General features: G+C 41.8%; 4 protein-coding genes across 7 annotated transcripts; 3 read left to right on the plus strand and 1 right to left on the minus strand.

The window, feature by feature from the left end:
* Positions 1-227: 227 nt before the first annotated feature.
* Positions 228-4,297, plus strand: LOC121604992 (leukocyte elastase inhibitor-like). Of its 2 annotated transcripts, none has more exons than XM_041934681.1 (7): positions 228-468; positions 1,129-1,317; positions 1,907-2,044; positions 2,131-2,248; positions 2,371-2,513; positions 2,660-2,827; positions 3,770-4,296. In XM_041934681.1, the coding sequence occupies exons 2-7, from the start codon at positions 1,150-1,152 to the stop codon at positions 4,175-4,177; spliced, it is 1,143 nt and encodes a 380-aa protein (XP_041790615.1). In that variant the 5' UTR covers positions 228-468; positions 1,129-1,149; the 3' UTR covers positions 4,178-4,296. The 2 variants fall into 2 exon arrangements, with proteins under 2 accessions (XP_041790615.1, XP_041790614.1); XM_041934680.1 differs by lacking the exon at positions 228-468 and adding an exon at positions 626-759 and having other exon boundaries at positions 3,770-4,297.
* A 1,056-nt stretch (positions 4,298-5,353) lies between these two features.
* Positions 5,354-10,477, plus strand: LOC121604993 (GDP-L-fucose synthase-like). Of its 2 annotated transcripts, none has more exons than XM_041934682.1 (10): positions 5,354-5,400; positions 6,958-7,115; positions 7,236-7,350; positions 7,453-7,581; positions 7,671-7,744; positions 7,832-7,965; positions 8,332-8,463; positions 8,546-8,625; positions 9,673-9,772; positions 9,919-10,477. In XM_041934682.1, the coding sequence occupies exons 2-10, from the start codon at positions 6,958-6,960 to the stop codon at positions 9,972-9,974; spliced, it is 978 nt and encodes a 325-aa protein (XP_041790616.1). In that variant the 5' UTR covers positions 5,354-5,400; the 3' UTR covers positions 9,975-10,477. The 2 variants fall into 2 exon arrangements, with proteins under 2 accessions (XP_041790616.1, XP_041790617.1); XM_041934683.1 differs by lacking the exon at positions 5,354-5,400 and adding an exon at positions 5,626-5,747.
* Positions 10,458-17,118, minus strand: bmb (brambleberry). The gene is made up of 13 exons (XM_041934679.1): positions 17,076-17,118; positions 15,515-15,774; positions 15,241-15,369; positions 14,966-15,151; positions 14,646-14,868; positions 14,200-14,316; positions 13,914-14,093; positions 12,920-13,126; positions 12,671-12,821; positions 11,587-11,648; positions 11,354-11,481; positions 11,129-11,250; positions 10,458-10,978 (listed from the first exon to the last, which is right to left on the minus strand). The coding sequence occupies exons 2-13, from the start codon at positions 15,770-15,772 to the stop codon at positions 10,849-10,851; spliced, it is 1,893 nt and encodes a 630-aa protein (XP_041790613.1). The 5' UTR covers positions 15,773-15,774; positions 17,076-17,118; the 3' UTR covers positions 10,458-10,848.
* A 272-nt stretch (positions 17,119-17,390) lies between these two features.
* pycr3 (pyrroline-5-carboxylate reductase 3) lies at positions 17,391-24,178 on the plus strand. 2 transcript variants are annotated; one of them, XM_041935296.1, is made up of 7 exons: positions 17,391-17,473; positions 20,342-20,435; positions 20,520-20,584; positions 21,538-21,717; positions 21,818-22,030; positions 22,830-22,922; positions 23,074-24,178. In XM_041935296.1, the coding sequence occupies exons 2-7, from the start codon at positions 20,348-20,350 to the stop codon at positions 23,275-23,277; spliced, it is 843 nt and encodes a 280-aa protein (XP_041791230.1). In that variant the 5' UTR covers positions 17,391-17,473; positions 20,342-20,347; the 3' UTR covers positions 23,278-24,178. The 2 variants fall into 2 exon arrangements, with proteins under 2 accessions (XP_041791230.1, XP_041791229.1); XM_041935295.1 differs by lacking the exon at positions 17,391-17,473 and adding an exon at positions 17,529-18,334.
* Positions 24,179-24,864: the final 686 nt, after the last annotated feature.

Here is a 24,864-nt window from a genome sequence, read left to right on the forward strand (position 1 = left end):
GATGGGTGGGGTTCTGCTGGGGGGTGGACTCATGGCCTCACCTCATGCTTGTAAAATCCTGTCGCCATCCGTGTGCACTTACCAAACAGCAAAAAAAGATCATTTGATCACTTCAGTATTAAAAGCTAAATGGCGCAGAATAATGCTGATTGTTGCGCAAACGTTTTCCCAGACCTGCGTGGCTTGTTTTTTTGTTTTTTCCCCTCAGTATAAAGGCATGTATTTGTCACCAGTCAGTGACTTATCGCCCAGTCACGCGTCCCTCCCACTGCCTGCGGTGATAGCTACAGTGTGTGTTCATATATATGAGCAGTGCTGGACTTGTGCATTTACCCACTGACCCGCGGCTTTGGGGGTTTTCTCCTCTGGGGGGGATTTTTGCGGACCGCCGCCTGGCTTTGCGTCTTGCTGTCACTCTCTCGCACGCTGAGTGAGGTCGAGCTTCGGCCGTCGCGGGAGGACGATCAGGTAAATAAAGCGTGCAGCTAAAGGGCCTGTGATAGACCCGCACAGCCCCCGCACATGTTTCACAGCAGGCAGCGTGCGGTTTAAAGCTGGCTTCATTTCCGGGTATGTGAAGGCAGCCTCGCTGAACTCAGAGATAAATAGGAATAACGCGACATTTGACGCCTGAATCTGCTTTTTGTCTGTGCAGACAGCACCAAATATAAAGTCACTAAAACTGCTGAATTTCACGGTCTTTCCTGTAAACTGAGTGGTCAAAGCTTGATGGAATCACCATCACACGCGAGCCTCCAGGTGAGCACACCGCCATAGAACTGTGTGCAAACAGATCATTAGAATGGCTGCAGGACGAAAAACAGGCCATTAATGTTCTCATAGGCACATTAACAAAAGTGGAAACGGCTTTATGTGACATGTTTACTGAAGACTCTACCTCCTAAAAGCATGTATCAGTTGCTTTTCTATGTAGTGGAGTTGCTGTATGTACAGGAGGGTTTTGTATACCTGGAGGAAAATGGATTTAGGTTACAGTTTGTGTCATATAAACACCATCACCTATGAAATACAGCTTGGTTGCATTTCTGTTTACATTGAAATCTGTCTGAAATGTATTTTGCAATATGGAATGACAGACCTTTATCAAGTCCCCTCTGCTTGCTGCAGGAAAACAATACATCATCAGTCATGGCCGCCATCAGCAACTCAAACACAAGGTTTGCCTTGGAGCTGCTGCGCACTCTGAGCCAAGCAAATCCCAGCGGCAACATCTTTGTCTCCCCGCTGAGCATCAGCTCGGCCCTGGCGATGGTTTACCTGGGCGCGAAAGGAGACACTGCTGCTCAGATGGCACAGGTGAGCGCACGGTCTCTCTATCACACGCGCCTCCTGCATCACCTGACGCCCCCGAGTTCTGAGGTTCAGGCTATAGGCACAGACTGAAAGGTGTGTCTTCACACAGGTGAAGTCCAATGCCACCTGTACTTTGATCTTAATAAATGCCTCTGAAGCAATGAATGTTTGCTTAAAAGCAGAGGGTTGCGGTTTCAGTTCATGAAACCTGTTCTGCTTCTGAAAGGCTACAGTAAATCCCCAGAGCTTTGTTCTCTATTTTAGTTTGATTAAAGACTTGTTTTTGTTATTTGGTCAGAAGAGGGGTGTATAATGGGCATTAATCTGCTATAACATCCTCCTAAACGTTGCAGTTACAGGCAACAAAAAGGCACGTGGAAAACATCCAGCGTTAAACAGCCAAATTTACATGTCATGTGGCCAGTGTCCAGTAAACAGATTTGAACTTCAAGCATGAATACACCATAAGCTGTGACAGTGGCATGGCTCAGGAACTGTGTTCTTCCTGTGCTGCTTTCAGATTCACTTTCACTCTCTGTTACACAACCGTTTTGATCCCGAATAAGGTGTGTTGTTCCAAACTTTCGCACAGGCCCTGTCCTTCAGCTGCGGTGAGGGCGTCCACGCAGACTTTGAGACACTGAACGCTGACATCAACTCACCCTCTGCATCATACATCCTGAAACTAGCCAACCGGCTTTATGGAGAAAATACTGCCAACTTCCTGCCGGTTTGTCCTGGTTTCCATGACGCACAGAAGACACAGATACTTGCTTTATATGACTGAAGTGATGAGGTGTTTTCTGCCCTCTGCAGCAATTCCTGGAAGCCACACAGAAGTACTACCAGGCAGACCTGAAGGCTGTTGATTTCATCGGGGCTCCAGAGGCGTGCAGAGGGGAAATCAACAGCTGGGTCGAGCAGCAGACGGAAAGTGAGAATTTACATCTGAATTGGACACAAAATCACCCCTACACCAACCTTCAAGTGATCGTTTAATAGCATCCTCTGTGAATCAGTGGTCACTGGTTGCTTTGTCTGTGTGTTTCCTGTCAGATAAGATTAAAGACCTTCTGAAGCCAGGAACAGTCAGTAGTATGACGAGATTGGCTCTGGTTAATGCCATCTACTTCAAGGGAAACTGGATGAACCGCTTTGATGAGGCAAACACCAAAGAGATGCCTTTTAAAGTCAACCAGGTGAAAACTGAGTTGAAGTTGACAGATGACAGAATACAGGAAACAGCTGAACTCATCCAGATGTGCAGCTGAACGTCTTCTGAAACCAAACACAGACTTGGTAATGTTATGCGATCACCTTGATTTCTGTGTTTCTTGTGCGTCAGAATGAGAACAGGTCGGTCCAGATGATGTACCAGATGAGGAAGCTGCCCTACAACTACATTCCTGAGCTCGGTCTGCAGATCCTGGAGCTGCCGTACGTGGATGAGGAGCTGAGCATGTTCATCCTGCTGCCCGAGGAGTCCCCAGACGGCTCTGACTCTCTGCTGAAGGTACAAAACTTACACTCAACTACCTCCAAAGAAAAGGACATCTTTCTGGTTCACTTTGGTTCATTTCTGAAAGGGGCCCTGTGAGTCTTCTTGTAAACAAACAAAAGTTGCATACTTGAGGTCTAACAAATGTCCAGAGTGCATTGCCTACCTCATAAAACATTTGCAAAATATTTTAAATCCTGCATGGTTCACATCCATGTTCACAGCTTGCAGTCTTCGTCTTCTCTGCCTTTATTGGTGCATTGCCGCAAATCTTGGCATGTTGCTGCCACCTGCAGATCAATGGAAGAGTTTGTTTCATGAAGGATTGTTTACATGTACTACCATGTAATTTGCATGTGCCGCCATCCATTTCAAGAATTTTTTTGTAAAAACAAAACAGGCACCCATTCATGATGCTATCAGGTAGATTTGCATTTTTCTATCCCATTTCCAACATTTTTTAAATTCTGCTTCTGGAAACCACATAGAAATATCATACTCATTGTGTGCTGTGAGAAAAGTAGGTTGGTCCTCACTGCAAACAGGAAGAGAACTACATTCATTTACATCATTTTTATTTATAAAGGTCTCCTGCATCAGTATCCCACCTCTGTTGTCAAATTTAAAGCCACCTCTCTCCAAACCAGTTCTCAGGACTGTGTAACTCCTCAAGCAAAAAGTGAACTTTGCGCCGTATATATGGAAAGAACTACAGAGGATTTGAAATCTTGAATGTTTCATCCCACTGACCAATATGAAACTTGGATCAATTTTGTGATGTCTGTAATTGTCACTGATCCTGTAGGTGCTTTTGTTTTGCTGGCTCCGTTTGTGTTTCTTTACTCGGGTCCCTCTTGCAAAAGAGATCTTGATCTCAATGAGACCACCTGACGCTTACGACCTCTTAATATAAACATGAGCTGCAGATGCAATACAGTGTTGTGTGTTTTGTTCTAGCTGGAGAATGAGCTAACACGGGAGAAGCTGGACGAATGGACCAACAGGGAAAACATGGACGTGCACTCAGAAATCCTCGTTCACCTGCCCAAGTTCAAGCTGGAGGAAGACTACGAGCTGAACGAGCCTCTGGCCAAACTGGGCATGACAGACGTGTTCTGCGCGGCGAAGGCCGATTTGTCCGGCATGAACGGTGACACGGGACTCTTCCTGTCTACAGTGGCCCACAAGGCCTTTGTGGAGGTGAACGAGGAGGGGACGGAGGCGGCCGCAGCCACAGCAAGCATGATAGCTTTCTGTATGTTGAGGGAGGAACACTTCACAGCAGACCACCCTTTCCTCTTCTTCATCAGGCACAATAAGACCAAGTCCATCCTCTTCCTCGGCAGGTTCTCGTCTCCTCAGTAGACAGAACCAGCAGAGGACGATGTGGGGCCAATTCAAATAAAAAATATGCATAATCCTTGAAATGAAGACTTTATTTTCTGTGATGTTTTGCTCATTAAAGAACTGCATTTTTATGTGCCTATGCAATCATACATGATGCTAATCATACAATTAATCAGCTAGTTTGAGGGTTTTTGGTTGAAATAATTGGTTATAGTACTGAAATAAATGCAAGCGATCAGCCTATCTAAGTTAAAAACAAAGCAATATATTTTTGGGCTTTATGATGATTACGCTGTTAAAGTGGAGATAACCAGAGTTTTCATAAGGGCTGCTTCTTTAGTAGACAGTAGCTCCAATGAAACGTGTCCACAGTGAGGTCTGTGGCTTATCCCGAGGAGCCAGGACACTTCCTTGAAAAGCAGGTTATTGAAAGGCCATTGCACTGAATGCATTACAAACAAATTCCATTTACCACAGGTGCATTGGAGTGGCAACAAAATCTCAGAGACAGATCTCAAAACCTCTGTTGACAGAATGACAACTCTACACAAGTTTAGATACCAAGGTGGAAGGAGAAATTTGTAATTTGGCTAAACTGCTTCTTTGTAATTGTATATCTCCAACTTTGTATTATTTTTGACTAACCGAATGAACTCTCAATTTATATGGATTGAAATCATAAAAAAATGAAAATACAGAGAAAACATAAGAAAAATGATGGGTGATCAGCATAAGCAAGCTTTTCTGTCACAGAGACAGTTAAGGTATACATCAACTTTTACAACAATTGAATTTGGAAACAGTGTTTGTTGTCTGGATGCAAAACTATGATATTTTCCTGATAGAAAAATAAGTTTTGTACTCTCAAAACCTGTTCTGATGTGGGTATGAGAAGAGGATAACAAAAACGTGTATCAATAACCAATCCGAAAGTTGCAAACAGGGCCTTCTCGGCTTCCGTAGGATGGTGTATTTATGTATGAAAGTAAAAGTTGAGATTGTATCAAAAGACCGTGAGAAAAAAACAACTATTGAGTGAAACTTTATATTAAGATACAAGTCTTATGTCTTTCCACTTGTATAATAACTGAAACACTTCAGGATGTCTAACTGAGCTTTGAAAACCACTGGACTCTTCGTCAATAATACTTTATTTTGAAGGTTAAAACCGGAAGCCGAGTTTTTCACTCTACCTTGACACCGGCTCCTTTCCTTCTGTCTGGGCAGTTTACAGCTGAAGGGTGAGAAACAACTACTTTACATATCTGTTTAGCTCAGATTTAACGTTGTTTTATTGCACTAGCGCGACACTCGTAGGAAGACGAAACTCTAACTTACATGCGATATAGTTGCCACGTTCAGCATTAGTGTTTCTGCCTGTATTAATACAACACTCGCCGAAAGGAACGGATGTGACAGCGGTTGCCTGCTAGCTAACATCAACTTTGGCTAATAACGTTAGCTTGTGTGAGTGGCTCTGCGCTTCGTAACACAGTCCAACACAGACTGGTCACCTGTAATGACAAGCAGGTAACAACGCACAAGTTGGCCCTTGGATACCGTTATTCTAAATTACCCGAAAGTAGAGGTAAGGTAACCAAACTAGCTGCAGGAAGTTGGACAGTTTTTATTTGAGTTTTGGCTTGATGTAGTTTACTGTCCAAGGCTTCTTTCGCATGCTCCCTTTTTGCTGTACTTGGTACGAAAATGACATGGGCTTGTAAAAAAAAAATATGTATGCACCGAACTGAACTGCTGAATGACGTGGCATTTACCTGAGCCTTCAGCACTGCAAACAGCTGAGTAGAGCTGCAACACACCCACCTGTGGACATTAGGCTTGTCTGGCGTGAGAATACACAATAGGTTTCTTTGAGATGGGCTGCGGCTTGTCACGAAAGTAGGCGAGAGTAGTCGATTGCAGTCGGGGCCTCGATCAGAAAGCGTGCTCGGGTTGGCGTGCATGGCGGAAGTTTCGCTTGGTGTGAAGCAGGATTCTTCAGTAGTCACTGTAGGCTATATGGTGTCTACAACTTGGATGTATATCTAAATAAATCCTGCAGTTGTAGTGCAAACAGCAATTACAGTTCACAAACATTTGTAATGATTGTTTGTAAGGATTTGGATTTGGATTTGGATGTAAGGGTATATGAGATTTGCTAGAGATAGTAAATCAGTGCAGGGCTGATGAATCCTGCATGTAAAAGGCATAACCACTTATTACTTTTCAAAACAATTTCGGTCAGTGGTTTTCAGTCAGTTTGCTTTTATGTGGAACACGTGTTAAATTGTTAATGTCAGAAATTTGCTCATTTAATACAGTTACTACTAATGAAATGCATCAATCAGTGTGGGATAATGAAAATGGAAGTGTCATTATTTGATTGTGAGTGGAGGCAGCCAACTGGAGATCATCATTAGTTGAATGGGGTAAGAACCCTTAGTGAGCGCTCAACTCGTTCTATTGGCAAGTTGTTTCCCATCAAGCATTTTACTGCAGTAGCTCATGAAGAGCAGCTACGGCACTGGCTCTCCCACCGCAGTCAAGCATCCGGAACAAGTCGAACAAAACCACTATTCATCGTACAATGCACTCAGCAAGACACAATGGAATTTGCACAGGTCTGCGTCGGTTTGGCTCATCTCAAGCAAGCCTGCTGTCAGGGAGCCATCAGTGCCACATTCACTCCTTTTCTGTAATGAAATAAAGCCTCACTATCTTGTGTAAACACTCATGTCTTGTTTTGTTTGTATTATGCTTGTGCCTCATTAAGTATCTTTGTGTCTTGCTTTTTCCAGATGAGCTGTCAGGGCGATCGCACTGTTCCGATGAGGGTGTTGGTGACAGGAGGATCCGGCTTGGTGGGCAGGGCCATACAGCACGTGGTCAAAGAGGAGGGGGTAGCCAAGGAGGGGGAAGAATGGATATTCCTCTCGTCCAAAGATGCCGACCTCACGTGAGATCATGCTTCTTCTAACTCCTACTTACATGCAAACGCGTGCTTTGGTACTAACACAACAGTTCAGAGACTGTCTCTGCCCTTTCCTTATTCATTATTATTGTGGCCTGTGTACAGGAACATGGAGGCGACACGGGCGGTGTTTGAAAAACATCGGCCAACCCACGTCATTCACCTGGCTGCTATGGTTGGGGGGCTTTTCAAGAACATGAAGTACAACCTGGACTTCTGGGTATGAGGAAGATTATAGAATGTTATCTTTATGTTGTTTTTATAACAATTTTTCTATTTTCAGATTTATGTTTGTTGCTACTGATGTGTTTGTCCCCTCCAGAGAACCAATGTCTACATCAATGATAACGTGCTGCAGGCAGCACATGCAGTTGGTGTGGTCAAGGTTGTTTCCTGCCTATCCACCTGCATCTTTCCTGATAAGACCACCTACCCTATCGACGAGACAATGGTAAAAGGACCTTATGTGTGTGGTGTTGGCTGGCATGTATCAGTGAATTTATAATTGGTGACTAACTTAACTTGACTTCTTTGCACAAGATCCATAATGGTCCACCCCATGATTCGAACTTTGGCTACGCCTATGCGAAGAGAATGATTGATGTTCATAACAGGTGGGAACTCTTTTGTACCAACACATGCTTAGTAAATTCACACGGTCACATTGATAAGAATTGTCTGTAAAACTGTGTTTTTCACAGGGCATATTTCCAGCAGCATGGACGCTGCTATACAGCTGTGATTCCCACTAATGTGTTTGGTCCTCATGACAACTTCAGCATTGAGGATGGTCATGTGCTGCCAGGCCTCATCCACAAAGCTTACATTGCTCAAAGTAAGTCATATTTTCTTACACAAGCTAGTAGGGATGCACTGGTCTAATTTTCCCTCTTGATAAAACACACAAACTTTTAGACAATACCAACTATGTGTCAAGTGTTTTTTTTTTTTTAGTATAAATTCTGTGTTTTGGATCAGTAATGAGACTATAACTACACACTAATACTATATAATTCAAGACTTTGATACATTATTCTCTTATTTGTCTGCAAATTTTAATTAATTTTGTCACATTGTTATCATTTAGTAAATGAATGCAACAGTTTTTGCGATGGACTGGTAAGATTAGTGATAGCACTGTGACCAGTCTGCAGGGATAAATGGAACAATAAAAATCCTGGACTTGTGTGTGCATGATTAGAGGAGGAGAAGCCCCTGGTGGTCTGGGGCTCCGGCGCGCCCAGAAGACAGTTCATTTACTCTTTGGACCTGGCTCGTCTCTTCCTGTGGGTCCTGAGAGAGTATCCAGAGGTCGATCCAATCATTCTCTCTGGTGAGTCCTCAGACACATCGAATCAATAGTGAAAGCTGAATTAAATCTATGCTAACACCTGCGTCATGTCCTCTGGTTCCAGTTGGAGAGGAAGATGAAGTGTCTATCAAAGAAGCAGCAGAAGCAGTTGTGCAAGCACTAGACTTTAAAGGAGAGGTGGTGGTATCCTTTTAATCATGCTAAATTAATTGATGTCATCACAGCAGATTTTTGGAGGTGTTTAACTTAAAGCTGGTAGTTTACTACAGTCCATGTTCCAGATCCGGGGGGTTTCTGGTTTCCTCAGTAAACCTGCTTCTTAAATCAGACTTCAGGCAAACAAATAATCTGAAAGATGATCATCAGTATAAAAGAGCGTACTGGTGGTTTTTTGCTTGTAGTAACACACAAAATACAAGTTGCATATATTGAACTTTAGCCCTATTTGCACAGGACTAGTATTACCAGGGGACCTCTTGTAATTTGTAATAATTGCAGGGGTCGTCTATGATCTTCATTCCATGTGAATCTGCCATGGCCGTAACTTGTAAAGTTAAAAATTCCTCTGCTATTTACCTGCCATATTTTGCCAAAAACAGTTCCTGATCGAGAATTATGGAGGCTTTGTTGGCAATTACAAATGAAAGTTTTGACAGGATTTTGATGCAGTTCAAGAGGCTCATTGCTCTTGCTATTCAGGTAGCAGATGTGATGCAGAGCATTGACATCATATCTACTTGATCAAGTTAGTGAATTCGAGTAAAATACAGGCTACGAAACACAGACGCATCGGGGTAATTTCTAAATCATGAGGTTCCCTGGTAGTACTAGTCCTGTGTGAATAGGGGTTTTATTGCTGATCAATGTCAAAGCACATTGTGCATTTTTAAAAATGGGACCTAACATCAGTCATCCTATCTAAGGCAGCTATCCATTGGTGTTTGGCTAAGCAATGTTTGTTACTCTAAAATACTAAATTGAAAAAATGACTGTGAAAATAACAGACGTTTACAGTTTATTTTCATTAAATACTGTAAGGATCTGAATGAGTTTGCTGTCGGGATAGTTAAGACTAAAAGTTTACTAAAGTTTAACTACTAAGAAATTTGTACTTAATGGACAAAAAAATTACCGTGTCTTGGTCCTTAATCCTTTGTAAATAAAATGGTTTCAAAATATTTGCAACCATCTGGAGAGTTCCATGTAGTTTCCTTGACCTTTGACCTCTAGTTTGATACCAGTAAATCAGACGGCCAGTTCAAAAAGACAGCCAGCAATGCAAAGCTGCGCCGCTACCTGCCGGACTTCACCTTCACACCCTTCAAACAAGGTGGGTCTGAGACTGTGGTCCTGTGTGTGCATGTTTACATGTTTAAAGGCCATCAGAGCAGATGTTTTAAATACTAGATGAAAACTAGAATAATTATGTTTGATTACATCTACTGCCATCTTCACCGATTCTTCTCACTCTCACAGCTTTAAAGGAAACCTGTGATTGGTTTGTTGCCAACAATGACTCAGCCCGGAAGTGAAAACTCTGGCTAACAGAGTCTGTCAACCCATGACTTCGTCTGTTGGAGCAGAGGGTGAATGCAGAAGGTGGTGATGGCAGAGGTGGAGAGGGCTGGAAGGAGAGAAGATGGTTCACCTGCACAGGAAGATGGCTCGTGCCGAATGAAGTCTGCATAATAAACAACCTATTGTAATAGCAGGCATCATATTCCTACTACCCATATGTAGGTTTTTTTTCACTGTGGTGAGGTTACTCATTTGAAATGTTAATTGACTGCTTCAATCATGGAATCAAGGTGCTGGCACAATTTAAGAATTTCAGTAATTCTCATTAAATCTTTTCTAGCAGTTACATATCCTATTAATAAACTACCTTTATTCTCAAAGGGTTTGGGATTTGGGGGTTAAAATGATTCACTTTATTTAATAGACAGTGATGGTACAGGCTGTTTAACTGGTGGCTTGGATTTTTTTTTTACTCAGTATATTGGCAGTGAGAAAAATAAATGTTTTATACTTGTAATGTGTTGAAGTGTCTTCCCTAAATCTTTAAAGTCTGTGTCACAGGCTGAGATTTCTGACATTTGAGAATTTTGTATCTTTTATTTCATAGGAAGATAAATATAAAAACAAGGTATTGGCTGAACTCAGCTTTTGAGATGGCTCCTACTACTGGTTCTGTTTGAATACACTGAGATTTATAGGTAAAGAAATAATTTATTTTAGAAACATGACAATAAAAAGTTTTTAAAAATCTGCAAGTGAATTGCTCATTCAGCTAACTTAATCTCCAAGCCAAGCAGGCAGAACAAAATGACAATAACAGCTGATTACACTTGTGTAGAGAAGGCCCTCTATCAAAGAAAAATGAAACAATGCGAGAAGTTGAGCGTTTTAGGAGTGAACGTAGGAGGTGTGCCCCCCTTCATGGACTCTGCAGTACTCCTGTCCCGGCACAGCTCTCTTCTTACAGGCCTTCCCCGTTTTTGTGATACCGTTACACAGCTGACGGCCCGATAGAGAGCTGCAAAGAAGGAAAATCATGATTAGTTTACTGCACAGAGTCATCAAAATGTCTACTGTGGAAAAGGGTCTAATTTAAACTTATTGAATGACATGCTCGAGTCTTGAGTTTAAAGCACTTAGGAGTGGTCAGAAAGTCTAAAAACCTGACCTGTTGCTGATGAGTGATGGGGTTGGACTCGAACTTCGTGAGTTGTTCACGAAATCTGGCAAGTCGTTCACTACATCAAAAACACCTCCCAGGTTTTTTGGGGGGATGTCGTCAACCAGAGCCTTAAAAACAAAACCACAATATTTGTGGTAGCACCTGTTAATAATTCATGAGATACTGAAAACACTTCTTATCCTTCATATGATATTCACTCAGTTTGCTCACTGCTGAAAGAACTGGCTGTGGCACAAGTCTGGGAGTGGAGTGATTGGGTGTGCCAATGATCGGCATAAACCTGGACTCAGGCATTGGCTTCCTGTGAGGGGGAGACACTGCAGATATGCCAAAGTCACCTGTATACAAACACATGAGTGAGAGCAAATATGATCAAACTGAATCCAGTCAGGCACTGCTTTTCTTGCAGGGAAAATCTGCTAAATATTTTACTGTTTAGGTACCTGATATGAAACTGTCTAGATTCAACAGGTCTTCTTGCTCAATGAAGCCATCCTTTTCATCTCTGAGGACAGAAAGAATAGAACAACTACATCAAATAAACCAACTACAAGAAAAATAATAGCCCTCATCTCCCACATTGCTGCACAACAGCTGAAACCTGTGTTAATAAAAGCAACCGTCAATCACCTGAAGCTCAGTATCAGCAGATATTGGTGGACAAACATTCTTCAAATATGGATGTTGCTGCAAAGAAGCTACAAACTCTAAAACGTAGATACTTCACACACACACACCTTCTTCCCGGCAGCACAGAAGATCTCTACAATCAGCACAGTTTCAAGGTGGACACCCAAGATTAGTGTCAACAATTCAGTATCTGATAAAATGTGACATATGGTCAGAATCTCTCCTTCTGTTCCTGAATGATGGAGTTGAATAATGGCCAGAAAGTGTTTTTGCATAACATTATGATGTCAGTGAAGTTGACCTTTGACCTTTTGCATATAAGAAGTCATGAAGTCATCAATATATCCTGAGACATTTATGTGAACTTTTGTCATTGCTAGGGTAAGAATTCTTGAATTATGGCCAATAACATGTGTTGTGAGCTAACAGTGACCACTGACCACCAAAATCTAATCAGTTCACCTTTAAATCCAAAAGCACGCTTGTGCTAAATTTGAAGAAATCACACACACTGTTGAGATATGACGTTCATGAGAATGGGACAGAAGGACGGCTGGACGGACTGACAGCCTGAAAACATAATGCCTCCGGCTGCAGCTGCTACCAGCACAGATGTCAAAAAGGACCTGTTGTAGAGCCATTATTGATTGGTCAATGATTTTAAGATTAATCAGAAGCCACTTCCATAATTAATCATTTGGGTCAAAGTTTTTCTTCTTTTCTGTTTTTATCTTTTTGAATTGAATATCTTTGGGTTTCAGACTGTACGTTGAATAAAACAAGATATTTAGAAGATTACACCAAGCATTTTAACAATTTCATGGACAAAATTGTTAATCATAAATTGCAAACTTACTCTGTCGCATAGACAGTATATAATGAACTCTGCAGACTCACTTCTGCGGTGTAGAGGAGGGTGGACGTGAGTGACAGGATGAAACTGACTGCTTCTGTGGCTCCACGATGTCACACGGGGCCAGTGGCAGCGGAGCGGCCGGCTGTCTTCTCACCTTGAAGCAGGCCCAGCACTGGTTCACAAACCAGTGACCTGCAGACATGAAAACAAAACCAAAAAAAAAAACATTATGATAAATACAAGAGAATATTGGAGACACTGTTTGCCTTGTAAGCAGCTTTAAGTTGTACCCAGAGAGAGCGTGAGCAGCAGCAGGCTGAGGCCGGACAGATCCAGCGCCGGCTGCTGGTTGACTTCAGCCACTGCATTGAGAGGCACAGTGAGCAGCAGCAAAGCTCGAGAGAAACCTGGACAACGCAGGAAGGACAGCAGGACTGCACCCAGCACGAAGTAGCCAGCATGTGCAATACACGTCCACATAGCTGTCAGGCTCAAGCCTGGAACCACAAGAAGCACAAAGGAAACAGATATCACACCATGAATAAACCTTTTTTAGCCATATTTAAGCAGTTTTAAGACATCTCACAGACTAGTGAGGATGACATTTGGTTGGCTTGATCATTCTAATGCTTTAACTGTTCAGTCCATTAACAACACTTTAAGTTTTGGGGTCTTTATCTAAGTAAACAGTTTCTCTTTAAAAACATTTTCTAACAGAGTTGAGGAAGAGATTTTGCACAAAATGTCATTCAGAAACACACTTTTATGAAAAATGTATCTCATTTTTTCTGAAACTGAGTGAGATTCCACTGACTTATGTTTTGGATTTGATTAGTGCTGCAACTAATGATTATTTCATTATCATGTAGTCTGCGGTTTATTTTCTCAATCGGTTGTTTAGTCTATGAAAAAAAACATGCTCATCATAATTTCTCGGAGTCCAAGGTGACGTATGCAATTGGTCGTTTTTGTTCAACCAACAGTCCAAAAACTCAAAGATATTCAGTTTCTGATATAACAAAGAAAAGCATCACATCCTTAAATGTGAGACACAATTTGCTTTAAAAGTAACTGGAATAATGGTCAAAACAGTTGCTGATGGATTTTCTGTTGATCAAGTCATCATTTTATCTCTAGATTGTAGAAAAAGATGGATTTGAACTGTAGAAATTGTAAAATCTAATCCATGTTTATTGTATTTAATCTTTCGTTGTAGGAAATGTAATTTTCTTCCCCCATTCTTTTGTAGCAGAAAAGATGACAAAGCTGGACAAACACAGTCACCTGCCCAGCCAAGGTAGCCCTGGATCATGTGAAGCCTTTCATCAATCCGGCCCTGCATCATATCGAGGTAGCGCAGCATGAATCCCAGGGTGCTGTTCATGCGCTCCAGTTTGGTCATCAGGTCAGTGTAGTACTGTGAGGTCTGGTCCTGGTACTGCAGAAACTCCAACATACTGTGGTCTGATCAGCCACAGGGGAATGACAAGTCAAAGACATGCCTGATCTGAATCACAGCTTTTACAACTGTGTGATGAGTTTAGATTTTTGTGACGCCCGTTTTGATTACCTATTTTGTGGTAGATGTCCTGAGCTTGGTGTCTCACATCTGCCAGGTCTTTAACAATCGCCTTGTGGCTGTCCTGCACCTCTGAGCCTTGGATCTGCAGACGCTCGCTCACATTCTCTAAAGGAGGAGATGTTCGAGATATTATTTCATACCAGATCATGCGACACTAGCTGGGTTTACAGTGAGTGATATTGAGATAAGCAGAGATAACACTGATCAGGGATGATTAAGGAGGTTGTTTTTGGTCTCATCTGTAAGCGAATGCAGCATCTCTGAAAAGCTTGTAAACAGATGTCAGTTGAATTAAGAGCAAATTTGGTACATAAGACATCTTAATTTTCTCATAAACTTCTGTATTGACTTAAAGACACGTTACATACACATGCATCCTCTCATTATGTTTACAACCTCAATGAAATACAACCTCAATGCATGAGTGCTCTCACCCATTCTCTTTGTGATGCCCTGAATGAGCTGGGCTACCAGTTCCTGTCCAGAGACGATGAGGGCTTTCTCCTGGCCCAGACGCTCCAGGTTGTCCCTCAGTGAATTCTCCATGTGCCCCTGCCCCTCAAACAGTTTCCCCTGTTGGGCCTGCAGAGCACTGTGACCGTCCAGCAGCTTGTCCAAGGAGGCTGCAGTCAGTTCCTTCAGCTCCAGCTGGCCCTCCTGTCACAAAGCAGAGTGATCAAATCAAAATCCACCGACGCATGATCTGATGAAGTTAAAAGTGCACATGAAGTTAAAAAGACAAAAAAAAACCTACCTTCAGGTCCTTCATTGCGTCTAGTTGGCTCGTGGCTGTAGAGATGAGAGCGTTGACAGTGTGCTCAGCTCTGCGTCGGAAGAGCTGCTGACGAGTTGCGTAGCAAACAGAGCGCGCTCTGTTGCTCACTATGTGGTAAGCATTCCATGTGTCTGAATCCATGTCTGCTGTGCACTCCTTTATAGTCTGAAACATTAAAATGAGATTAAAAAGAGCTCCACAGAGTCTTCTGAAAAAATAGCAAGAAAAACTTTTATCATAAGTTTCTATTTTACCATTTCCTCTGTACATGGGTAGGTCTGGCGCCCCTCACTCTCTGCCTGGCAGTTAAACAGTACGACTCCAAGCTTCGCGAGCTGCTCCTCTGAGAGGCTTTCACAGCTTGCCTTCAGCCGGGCGACTACCTACAACAAAACTGTGATGAGACTTTTCCACTACTTTATAGACTAATCAGTTGATCAAAAAAGTACTTGTTAGCTGCAGCTTCTGAGTGAGAGAGAGAGGGGAGTGAGAAACTCTGGATTTCAAGGAGCAGGGGCTCAGTTTTACCCTGTAGTGACAGTTGTCTAATGGGCTGATCTCCATATGCTTTGCCTCAGCCAAAAACTTCTCATCAGCAGTTCCCATCTCAAACTGAGCATCCTTTGCGACGAGTGCTGGGACTGCTGCTGCTGCCGCAGGAGGTGCTGCTGCTGGAGGTGCCTCTGTCCTCTTCAGCCACTCAAACAGCCCGCTGACTGCAGGACACTGACAGGCCAGCACGCTGAGCAGCAGGAAACACAGGTGGTGGATCAGGGGGTGGCCCATGTCTAGAGCAGAGCACAGTAAAACTGTATCAGGGATCATCATTCATCGTATTTCACTGAAATCTTCACTGGCAAGAGATTTACAACATTAAATAATAACAGCAGAAGAGAAAAAACGGTTTGGGAAATACATTCCCATTTTTTATGTAGTCTGTTGATGGATTAATCTGCAGTTTCATTTCGATTTTCCCATTTTCTTTAAGTTGTTCTTCTTGTACTCCGTTTTTCCATTAAGAAGATTTACTGAATTTACCAGCCTCTCATCCTGTGTCGGGGGAGCTACTTTCTCTTTAAGTTCTCATATTAGCTTTTTTTACTCACCATTAGTACTATTTCAAACAAATACCTGTTGCCTCTTATTACACTCAAGAGTAATAAGAGATTAAGTGTCATACAGTTCATCTGGACCTTATAGTAATTGTTGCACTTTAACATAGATTAACATAGCATTTGTTCTCATGTCTCTTTATTTACCATGTCCAAATACAGTTCTGACTTTTCCAAAAAATATGTGGTCGGAAATGATCCACACATCTGACACCTATCTACAGTAGGGAGGGTGTAACAAACGATTATTTTCCCAGGAGAATTCGCTCTGTCTTTGACTTGGTGTATCTTCCACATATTTGGCCAACCACTGGATGAAATGCCAATCTGAAGATTCATTTGTAACTTATTCGGCTGTAATTTGCAGGAGGAGATGTAATATCATCGGTGTCGCTAGGTGGCGACAACAGAGCCAATATGTTTGAATGATTGATTGAAAACGTAAAGATGCAGCATTCAAGATCTGGTTTATATGTATTTATGTTGTCTTGTAACGCCATGTGGGATGTGCGGAACTGTATGCATGACATAATAATAAAACATTTCATTCATATGTTTGAATGAAGACCATACTGAGGCTTGCCCGGGCATGTCTGCTGTGCTGCACAAGCTCCACAACATACTACCTGCTGTACACCACTGCAGCATCGTTTACGCACTATTAAAATACTCCCTTTTACTTAAGACGCAACACGGTCTGTTTTAAAATAGAAATATACAACTTGAAATATATCAGTCAGCTCTTTAAAATGTGCTTTCCCGTCTGTTTTAAGCATCGGGAAGCAAATTGGACAGACGTGTCACACATTCATTCTTTAGCGTGAAAATGGAACATAATGAAACCCTTTTAAAACTCAAAACATTAAACGCAAATTTCTTGTAAAAAATGAATGTGTGTAAAATAACTAAAAATCCTTTTAACTTTTCTGCACGCCGGTTTAAACGCCCCAAAACAAACACATTTCTAAACCATGTACCTGTTGTTCAGTTTTGCAGAAAGGTCCTCGGCTCCCTCACACAGCTGATTGGAATGACAGCTAATTTTTTTTGTCCACCAGCTCTCCGCCCTATACGACCAGGACGCAGCCAATGACATTGCTCGAATTTTTGGAGACGGACACAGGGTATGCTCGATTTAAATCACGGCTGAAACGGAAACGGTACTGTGCGGAATCATGTACGGCATGTGTTATCCGAAGATACTGAAGGCGCCGCCCACCTCGTACAGCAGCGAAGGTGTAAAAAACAAACCTGATTGTTCACCGGAACTCATCTGCGTGGCCTGTGGATGCTGCGTGTGTATCACACAGTTAAAGTTAAACTCCAGTTTGACCTTATCTATACGTTGGACATCAGCAAATCTGAAACACAGCAGGTGAATAAATATCCTACCACCAGCGTTAGCCGGTGTTATTCACAGCATCGCCTGACATCCTGTTTATGTCACTCCGTGTTATTTTATGGTTGTCCAGTCAACAAGAAACACGTGCATTGTATTTCTAATCTAATCTGTCCTGGATTATTTTCTAGCTATCCTTAGCTAGATTCAACAGCAGGGCTAGTTTCCTGCTATCGTGGTTTTTAAAGGCAGGATTTTAACATTTTATCGGCACGGTTTTTAGGACCTGTCGGATAAATACAACTAAGGTTTAAGCTAGCAAAAGCACAGCTCATGCTAGCACCTAATTAGACATGCTAGCGCCTAATTAGCAACCTAGCCGTGAGAACATTGCACCGTTGGGCTAACGTTTACTAGCCGTCGAGCTAACGAGGCTACGTTGCCACAAGAATGGATGACTCCGGTATCAAGAAGCAGAACTGGGACGTGAAGGAGACGGAGTTATTTCTGGAAATCCTCAAGGAGCTGGACATGAAGAAATGCTTAGACGGTAGGAAAGTGAGGAATAACAAACTCTTCAAGGTGGCACACAGGAGAATGACAGCGGCCGGTTATCACAGATCTGTGGACCAATTAAAGTTTCGCTGGAAACTTCTCAAAAGTGCGTATTACAAGTGCAAGAGAGAACCCGACTCCCCGGCGCCGACCAAAATACAGGGTTGGTGGCGCTATGAAAAGACAATGATAGCTATCATGGAGTCCAGACACCCCCTGGTCGGAGCTGGGGTCAACTCTGACAGGAATGATGAAGTGACAGAAGACTCGGATGGAGAAGCCTCAATGCTGCACTGGCCGCAGCCCTGCGCGGACAATTCCACTCAGAACCTGGATTTAATTGTAGGGGTGATGCCGTGGATGCGATGTGTCATGAGATCATCATTTCATTCTTTCCATGTGTTGTCTACATGCATGAATTCATCACCCAAGTGTGCGCCTGCTGTGAATATATCTCTGGGTTGATTTACACTCATTTACTAGGTACACACAACTAATGCAGTACAATACAACACTCCTGCAATGAATCCTACATTTATTACAGTTTTAATGTCTGAGGCAGGTGTTGATTCAACTTTCTGGTCATTTTAGCGGCATGTGGTGATATCGAATTTTATTTTGCTATATTAAGAGATGTTTCTAATATTCTGTCCACCCTATCTACATCTGTGGGAAAAGACTACAATGTTGGAAACATACAGACACACAGTGTCACCACATTCAATACAGTTTGGTTTAATTCTTTATTTAAACAGGCAGATCGAGATCTTTTTTCAAAAGAGAACCTGTAAACAAGAGCATTCAGTGTGAGCAGTGACAAACATTCAAATAAGGGATTAAGAGAATTCAACTGCATTATAAACTACTGCCCTAAAATGAGTCAGTGCCATTTCAACAAAAACTGTCCATTATAAAGTTCACGAGGGCAGGATTTGTTGCAGGGCTGTTGTATTAAACTGCAGTGGTTTTACCTCAGATCTAATAAACCCGCAACTGAGTGTAGTTGGTCTCAAGAACAGCTGTGGGAAGTTATTGCTTCAGCATACGGCCATTCACTACCCTGGTACAAAAGCCTAAGTTCGTTTTCTTACCATATCTGTCGACCTGTGGGATTTTTTTCTGTTATGGTTTTGTCGATCAGTTATTGTCTTTCTATAGAATCTGGACAAAGGGTGAAAAATGTCCATCACAAGTTCAGTCAAAGTCAAAATTCCAAAGATATTAAGTTCATAATCATATAAAACAGGGAAAGTAAGCAAATCTTCACATTTGACAAGCTGGAACCAGTGAATATTTGGGATTTTAGCATGACAAATGATTTATTGTCTTTGAATTTTTTGTCAGCTGACCGATGCAGATAACATGATGCATTCTCTCTACATACTGGAGATGCATTTCAGAAATCTGCTTTCTGAAACATCAGGGGGCAATCTCAAGGGTGAAATCTGATTTACTGACAGACTTGCTGGTTTCTTGCTGCAGAAACCATCTTTCTTGGCCCTGTAAACTCTAAACTGGGTTAAGGATGCAGTTGCATGAGAAAAAGACCCAGGACGAGGAAACTACACATTGGCAGCGTTTGTGGGGGGAGGGGGAGAAACGTGATTACTGACCAACTGTCAGCCAGGATTTAACGTATCTGATTTCTTGCTTTAACCTGATTTCTCGCAGTAATCAGGTTTCTTGTGTGCATGTAGACACAGTCGGCAGTCACAGTACATCTCTGTTGCTATATGGTGTTGATGCATTAACACAGATGATCTCTTGCCATATGTTATTGATACAGGAGCCTGAAAAGTATGTATTGTACTGCAGGTTATACAGCACAGTACTGACTCACAATACTTTATTTAGTGAAGTAATGTGATATCAACTGCAGTGTTGTAAGCATATTTAAATTGTGTTTTTTAGTTTTTTTGCTTGTTTTACTTGACCAACAGTCCAAAAATCCAAAGATATTCAGTTTACTATTATATCTGACAAAGAAGAGTATCAAGTCTTCACATCTGAGAAGATGGAAACAGTGAATTTTCGGTACATTTGTTTTGAAAAATAACTAAACCTATTGCTGCTGGTAATGCCTGATTATCAAAATAGTTGCTGAATAATTTTCTGTGTATCAACTAATCAATTGACTAATTGTCAACTAAGTAGCTTTAATTGCAGTATTATCGTAAATAACAGAATCACGATGTATATGTGTGATAATGTGTGATACCATTGTTTCTGTTGGAAATGTGTCATGATAGTGTTGTGTTGTAGGTTGTCCTGTGATTAACACCCTAGTTTTTTAAATGTTAGCATGTTGCCGATGTTTTCCACTCTAACCTGTTCTCTCCTTTCCTTTAGATCAAAATGGACCCTGAGATGGACTCGCAGCTGAAGATTGGATTTATTGGTGCAGGGAACATGGCCTTCGGCATCGCAAAGGGCATCTTGTCTGGTGAGTCGGGAGAGAGCTGTTGGAAAAGAGAACAAGACATTTTAAGTAAAGGAGCTAAAAGTGTCTTCTGTGTTCCTTTTAAAGGAAATGTTCTCCCTGTGAACGTCAAAGTGAGCGCACCATCCTCCAGGAACCTGGGACGCTTTCAGGTACTTTTTTCCTTTGTCTTTTCTGTCACTCAGTACTCAGTAGGATGGGCTGGATCATGGTTACTGTTTGTAAGATCAGGTTCCTTGTGAATGGATAGTTGTCCTGCAAACCAATCCATTGTCATGCTGACCTTGTTGCTACAGAGTTCTGCAGGTGTCATTTTTTTTTTTTTAATGATATCGTCATTTTATGGTGAAAATGAGCATCTCTTCTGCAGAAATTAGCAGTTCATGTTCTCTAATTAGACACTTATGAGGTTTGTCATCAATCAAATATATTTCAGGGATATCAAAGTTCAGACAACATTGTGCTTAACTGGCAAGAACTAGAAAATATTTCAGGCCAAAAATGAAACTACACAAAGTGGTGCTTCTACTAATGATTATTTTAATCATCACTTAATCTGCCAGTTATTTTCTCAGTTCATTGTTTGGTCTATAAAATGTGGAAGCAGTGAAAGATGTTGGAACCAGAGAATGGTTAGAGTTAGTGTTGCTTGAAGATGATGATTCATCTGTTTTCAAGATGATATTCAGTTACTGTCTGTCGACCAACGTAACAATCAACTTTCAGCTCTAACCCAAATGCCATTTAGAAGGAAATGTCCATGGCCTGACACATAGTGGCACATGTTTACCTGATAGCATTGTAGCGTCATAACTATATATTTTAAAAAAGAATGCTAAGAGAACGAGCACTGTCATGTATCTGAATAAATTCAGTATTTATGGGCACCTGAGTACTAAAACCCAGACACAAGCCTGATGGTATACTGACATACTTGATTAATTAATGGCAAGTTAAGCACAGTTTGTGCATACAAATGATTTAGCCCAGCCTAGATTAAAATAAAACAACGTCAGCTGTTTATTCCTCTTTACCTTTGGGCATGGATTGATTTCTCCCTGCAGGTGTACGTTGGGTCAATAACTTCCCTTCAATTGCCTTTCAGGAGCTCGGGATTCCCATCACTCACTCCAACATAGAGGTGGTCTGTGGGTCAGATGTGGTTTTTGTAGCAGTCAAACCTCACCTGGTCCCACTAGTTCTTAATGAGATCTCACAACATGTCACTGACCGACACATTATTGTGTCTGTTGCAGCAGGAGTAACACTGTCAACACTGGAAGAGGTAAGCGCATTGGCCCGTGTGTAATGTTTTGTAAACTGAATGGTGATTCTGCGGTGATGTGAAGATGAGTAAACTTCTGTTTTTCTCTTTCGATCCCAAGCTCCTGCCAGAGAATTCGGTTGCCATCAGGCTGATGCCAAACCTCCCATGTTTGGTTCAGGAAGGGGCTCTCCTGTTCGCGCGGGGATCCCATGCAAAACAGGAGGACGGAGCTCTGCTTCGCTCCTTGTTGCACCGCTGTGGTTTGGTGGAGGAGGGACCTGAGTCCTGGATTGACATCCACACTGGACTGAGCGGGAGCGGAGTCGCTTTTGTGAGTGTCCCACGATTGAATGGTTTGGTTTGTCCGGCCGGAAGTCTTTGTAACTGTCTGCAAACTATTTTAATCAGACTTCCTCAACACAAAGAAGTTAATGTTGATTGATAATGAAATTTTCCGAGTTACATGGGGAGGAGCGCTGCCCAGCTGCGCGCTGCTTATTAGATATATGCAAATAGCATCACGCCACCTTGTGCATGCTGCCTTCACGTGAGTGCGCCAGTAACAAAAAAAAAAAGCAAAGCACTGTCAAAGCAGTGTGATATGGCACCACCCTGTGGAATATTTGCAATTAATCCAGATCAGACTTTAAAATCTAATCCACACATGTCAAATAAGGTTATAATCAATATTTCAGAATAATTTAAACTCATATTGGTGGGATATCGAAATTCATTCCTCCCAGTGGTTATTTCCCAGATAAACGAGTTAAGGCCAGACTGCCTTCTTGAAACTTAATAAATATAAAAATGAGCCAAATGAGCCATTTTTTTAAACGGCTCTTTGAAAGGAATGGCTCACCAGGATCCGGCTCCCCTCAAAGAGCCATAAATCCCATCTTTAAGACGTTTCTGTATGAATGGTACTACCAGTGATCCCAGTGATGAATGACCTGAGTAAATGTCATTTTAAAAGGAAATAAAAGGAAGGTCAGAAAAGCACAGTCAAATATCCAAAATACTGTCATAAAAAGTAATCAGTGTGTATGTGATGTGTTTCTTTCTCTACACGGAACCGCACGGAAATGAATTTGTGCACCTTTGATTCTGATGCATGTGATCCCTCCTTGCAGGTGTATCTGTTTGCTGAAGCGCTGGCAGAAGGAGCTGTTAAAATGGGAATGCCAAGTGCTCTGGCACACAGCATTGCATCTCAAACTGTTCTGGTCAGTTTTACAGTGTGTGTGCTTTTGTTCCAGTGTGGCAATTCAGCAATTTCAGTGTTAGAATACTGCTTACTGTGTCACATTTTTCTATATGCCAGCACAACATTTGAACCGACCATCATTAATTTAGTTTCTATTGCATCTGTTGCAGGGTGCTGGGAGGTTGTTGCGTGACTCCGGGAAGCATCCAGCTCAGCTCCGCTCTGAGGTCTGTACGCCAGGCGGAACAACCATCTACGGGCTTCACACCCTGGAACAGGGCGGCGTGAGGGCGTCGACCATGAGCGCCGTGGAATCTGCCACCGAAAGAGCCAGGGAGCTGGGCCGAAAGTCAGCTGCAGGATGCAGGAAATGACGGCTGCTGTTTTCCTTTTAATAGCCGCTCTAATGGACCTAATTCAAGCCTAACAACAAACTGACTTTTTGTCTCAAACAATCACCGTGGAACACAAAGACAAAACAGGACTTTTTTATTTCATTTTCCCCCTTTTATTTTTCCTATAAAGGAGTGCAGTTGGTGCTTTTTCCATGTCTTTGACCAGAGGGATTTGTTCTGAGCAAAAAGGAAATGTTGGTTTAGTCTTGACATTGACAAGTAAATTATTTGATCACGACCCTGTGATTTGTTTGACAGAACGGCTACTTTCACATGCACAACAAATAATCCAATCTTTTCAGATTTAGGCAGTAATGCAAGTTATGATGTAACCCAAAATGATTATACCCATAGTTGTGGAAGTTCAGATCAGAAAACAATGCACAGCACTTCTATTTTAGTAACAGTGATTGGTCACCATGTTAAGATGTGAGTTTGAATACAGAAGAAAACACTAACACATTAATTAACACACACAGCAATGTGGAGAGGAAGCCTTCAGCCATTAATCAAACTATACTCTGTGGCACCAATCAGTTGAAGAGGCGACTTGTACAAACTTCACATTTGGAGTAATGCCTTAAGAGCCATGATTGGGTTACTATGTGCATGTAATGTGGAGTACAGAATGGAAGTGAAATGTGTGAATGTATTTAATTCTGTTAAAATATAGTATTTAATATTTGGCCAAATGAAGCATAAAACTTAAATTTTGGATAATTTAAGAATGATCGTGGTTGTGCAGCTGCTGATAGTTTATGTCCCAGGTGTAGTTGACATCTAGGTGCTGGCTGTGTATATAACACAGTGTTGGAAAAAAAAATATTAATGACCTACAATGCCAAGTGTATAGAATGGGTTTTCATAAAGTGTCATGTGAACCGGCTCCCTTTGTGCATTGCCTTAATTTTGTGACGTGAAGTTGAGATCTTGAATCGGGCATCAGCTGGCGTCTGAAAGCTCAAATTCTCAGTGAAGTAGAAGCAATGTGAAGAGACACAGATCAATTAGGAAAATAGATGGACACAGTGGAACCCTTAAAGTTCAAGCTGCACTTTTAATTAATTTATCCAGAAAATAATGTGCAGATTAACCAATGGTTAAAGTAATCCTTAGTTACAGCCTCACCACAGACTCTTTATGTATTAATGTATTATGATGTTTATCAACCTATGGAGTGGAACCAGAATCAAGAAATGAAGAGTCCATTATGATGTTCTGCTGATGAAGATCACGTGTTAAGACTGAAATCTCGAGAACAGCGACTAAATCTATCATACTTTCGCTGCTTTTAAAAGAGAAGTCACACTTGTGATTGGTATGCAGACATGAGCAATAACAACAAAAGCTTCAAAGCTTTCAAAATATCGGTTCTGAAAAAGAAAGAATGTAATGTCTGTTATAAGAGGATCAATTATGGGCTGTGAGTCTTTCTTACCACTGCCTTGACTGTCACATTAACAGTTTAAGATTTGAGGAAATTAGTGAAGGGATACTGTCATAAACAGTAAAACCTTGTGGTGTACTTGGACAAAGGTTGCACATTCAGAAAGTGGTCCTTTAAAT

Source organism: Chelmon rostratus, chromosome 4, assembly GCF_017976325.1.
Source record: "Chelmon rostratus isolate fCheRos1 chromosome 4, fCheRos1.pri, whole genome shotgun sequence".
In the NCBI taxonomy this organism is placed as follows: domain Eukaryota; kingdom Metazoa; phylum Chordata; class Actinopteri; order Chaetodontiformes; family Chaetodontidae; genus Chelmon; species Chelmon rostratus.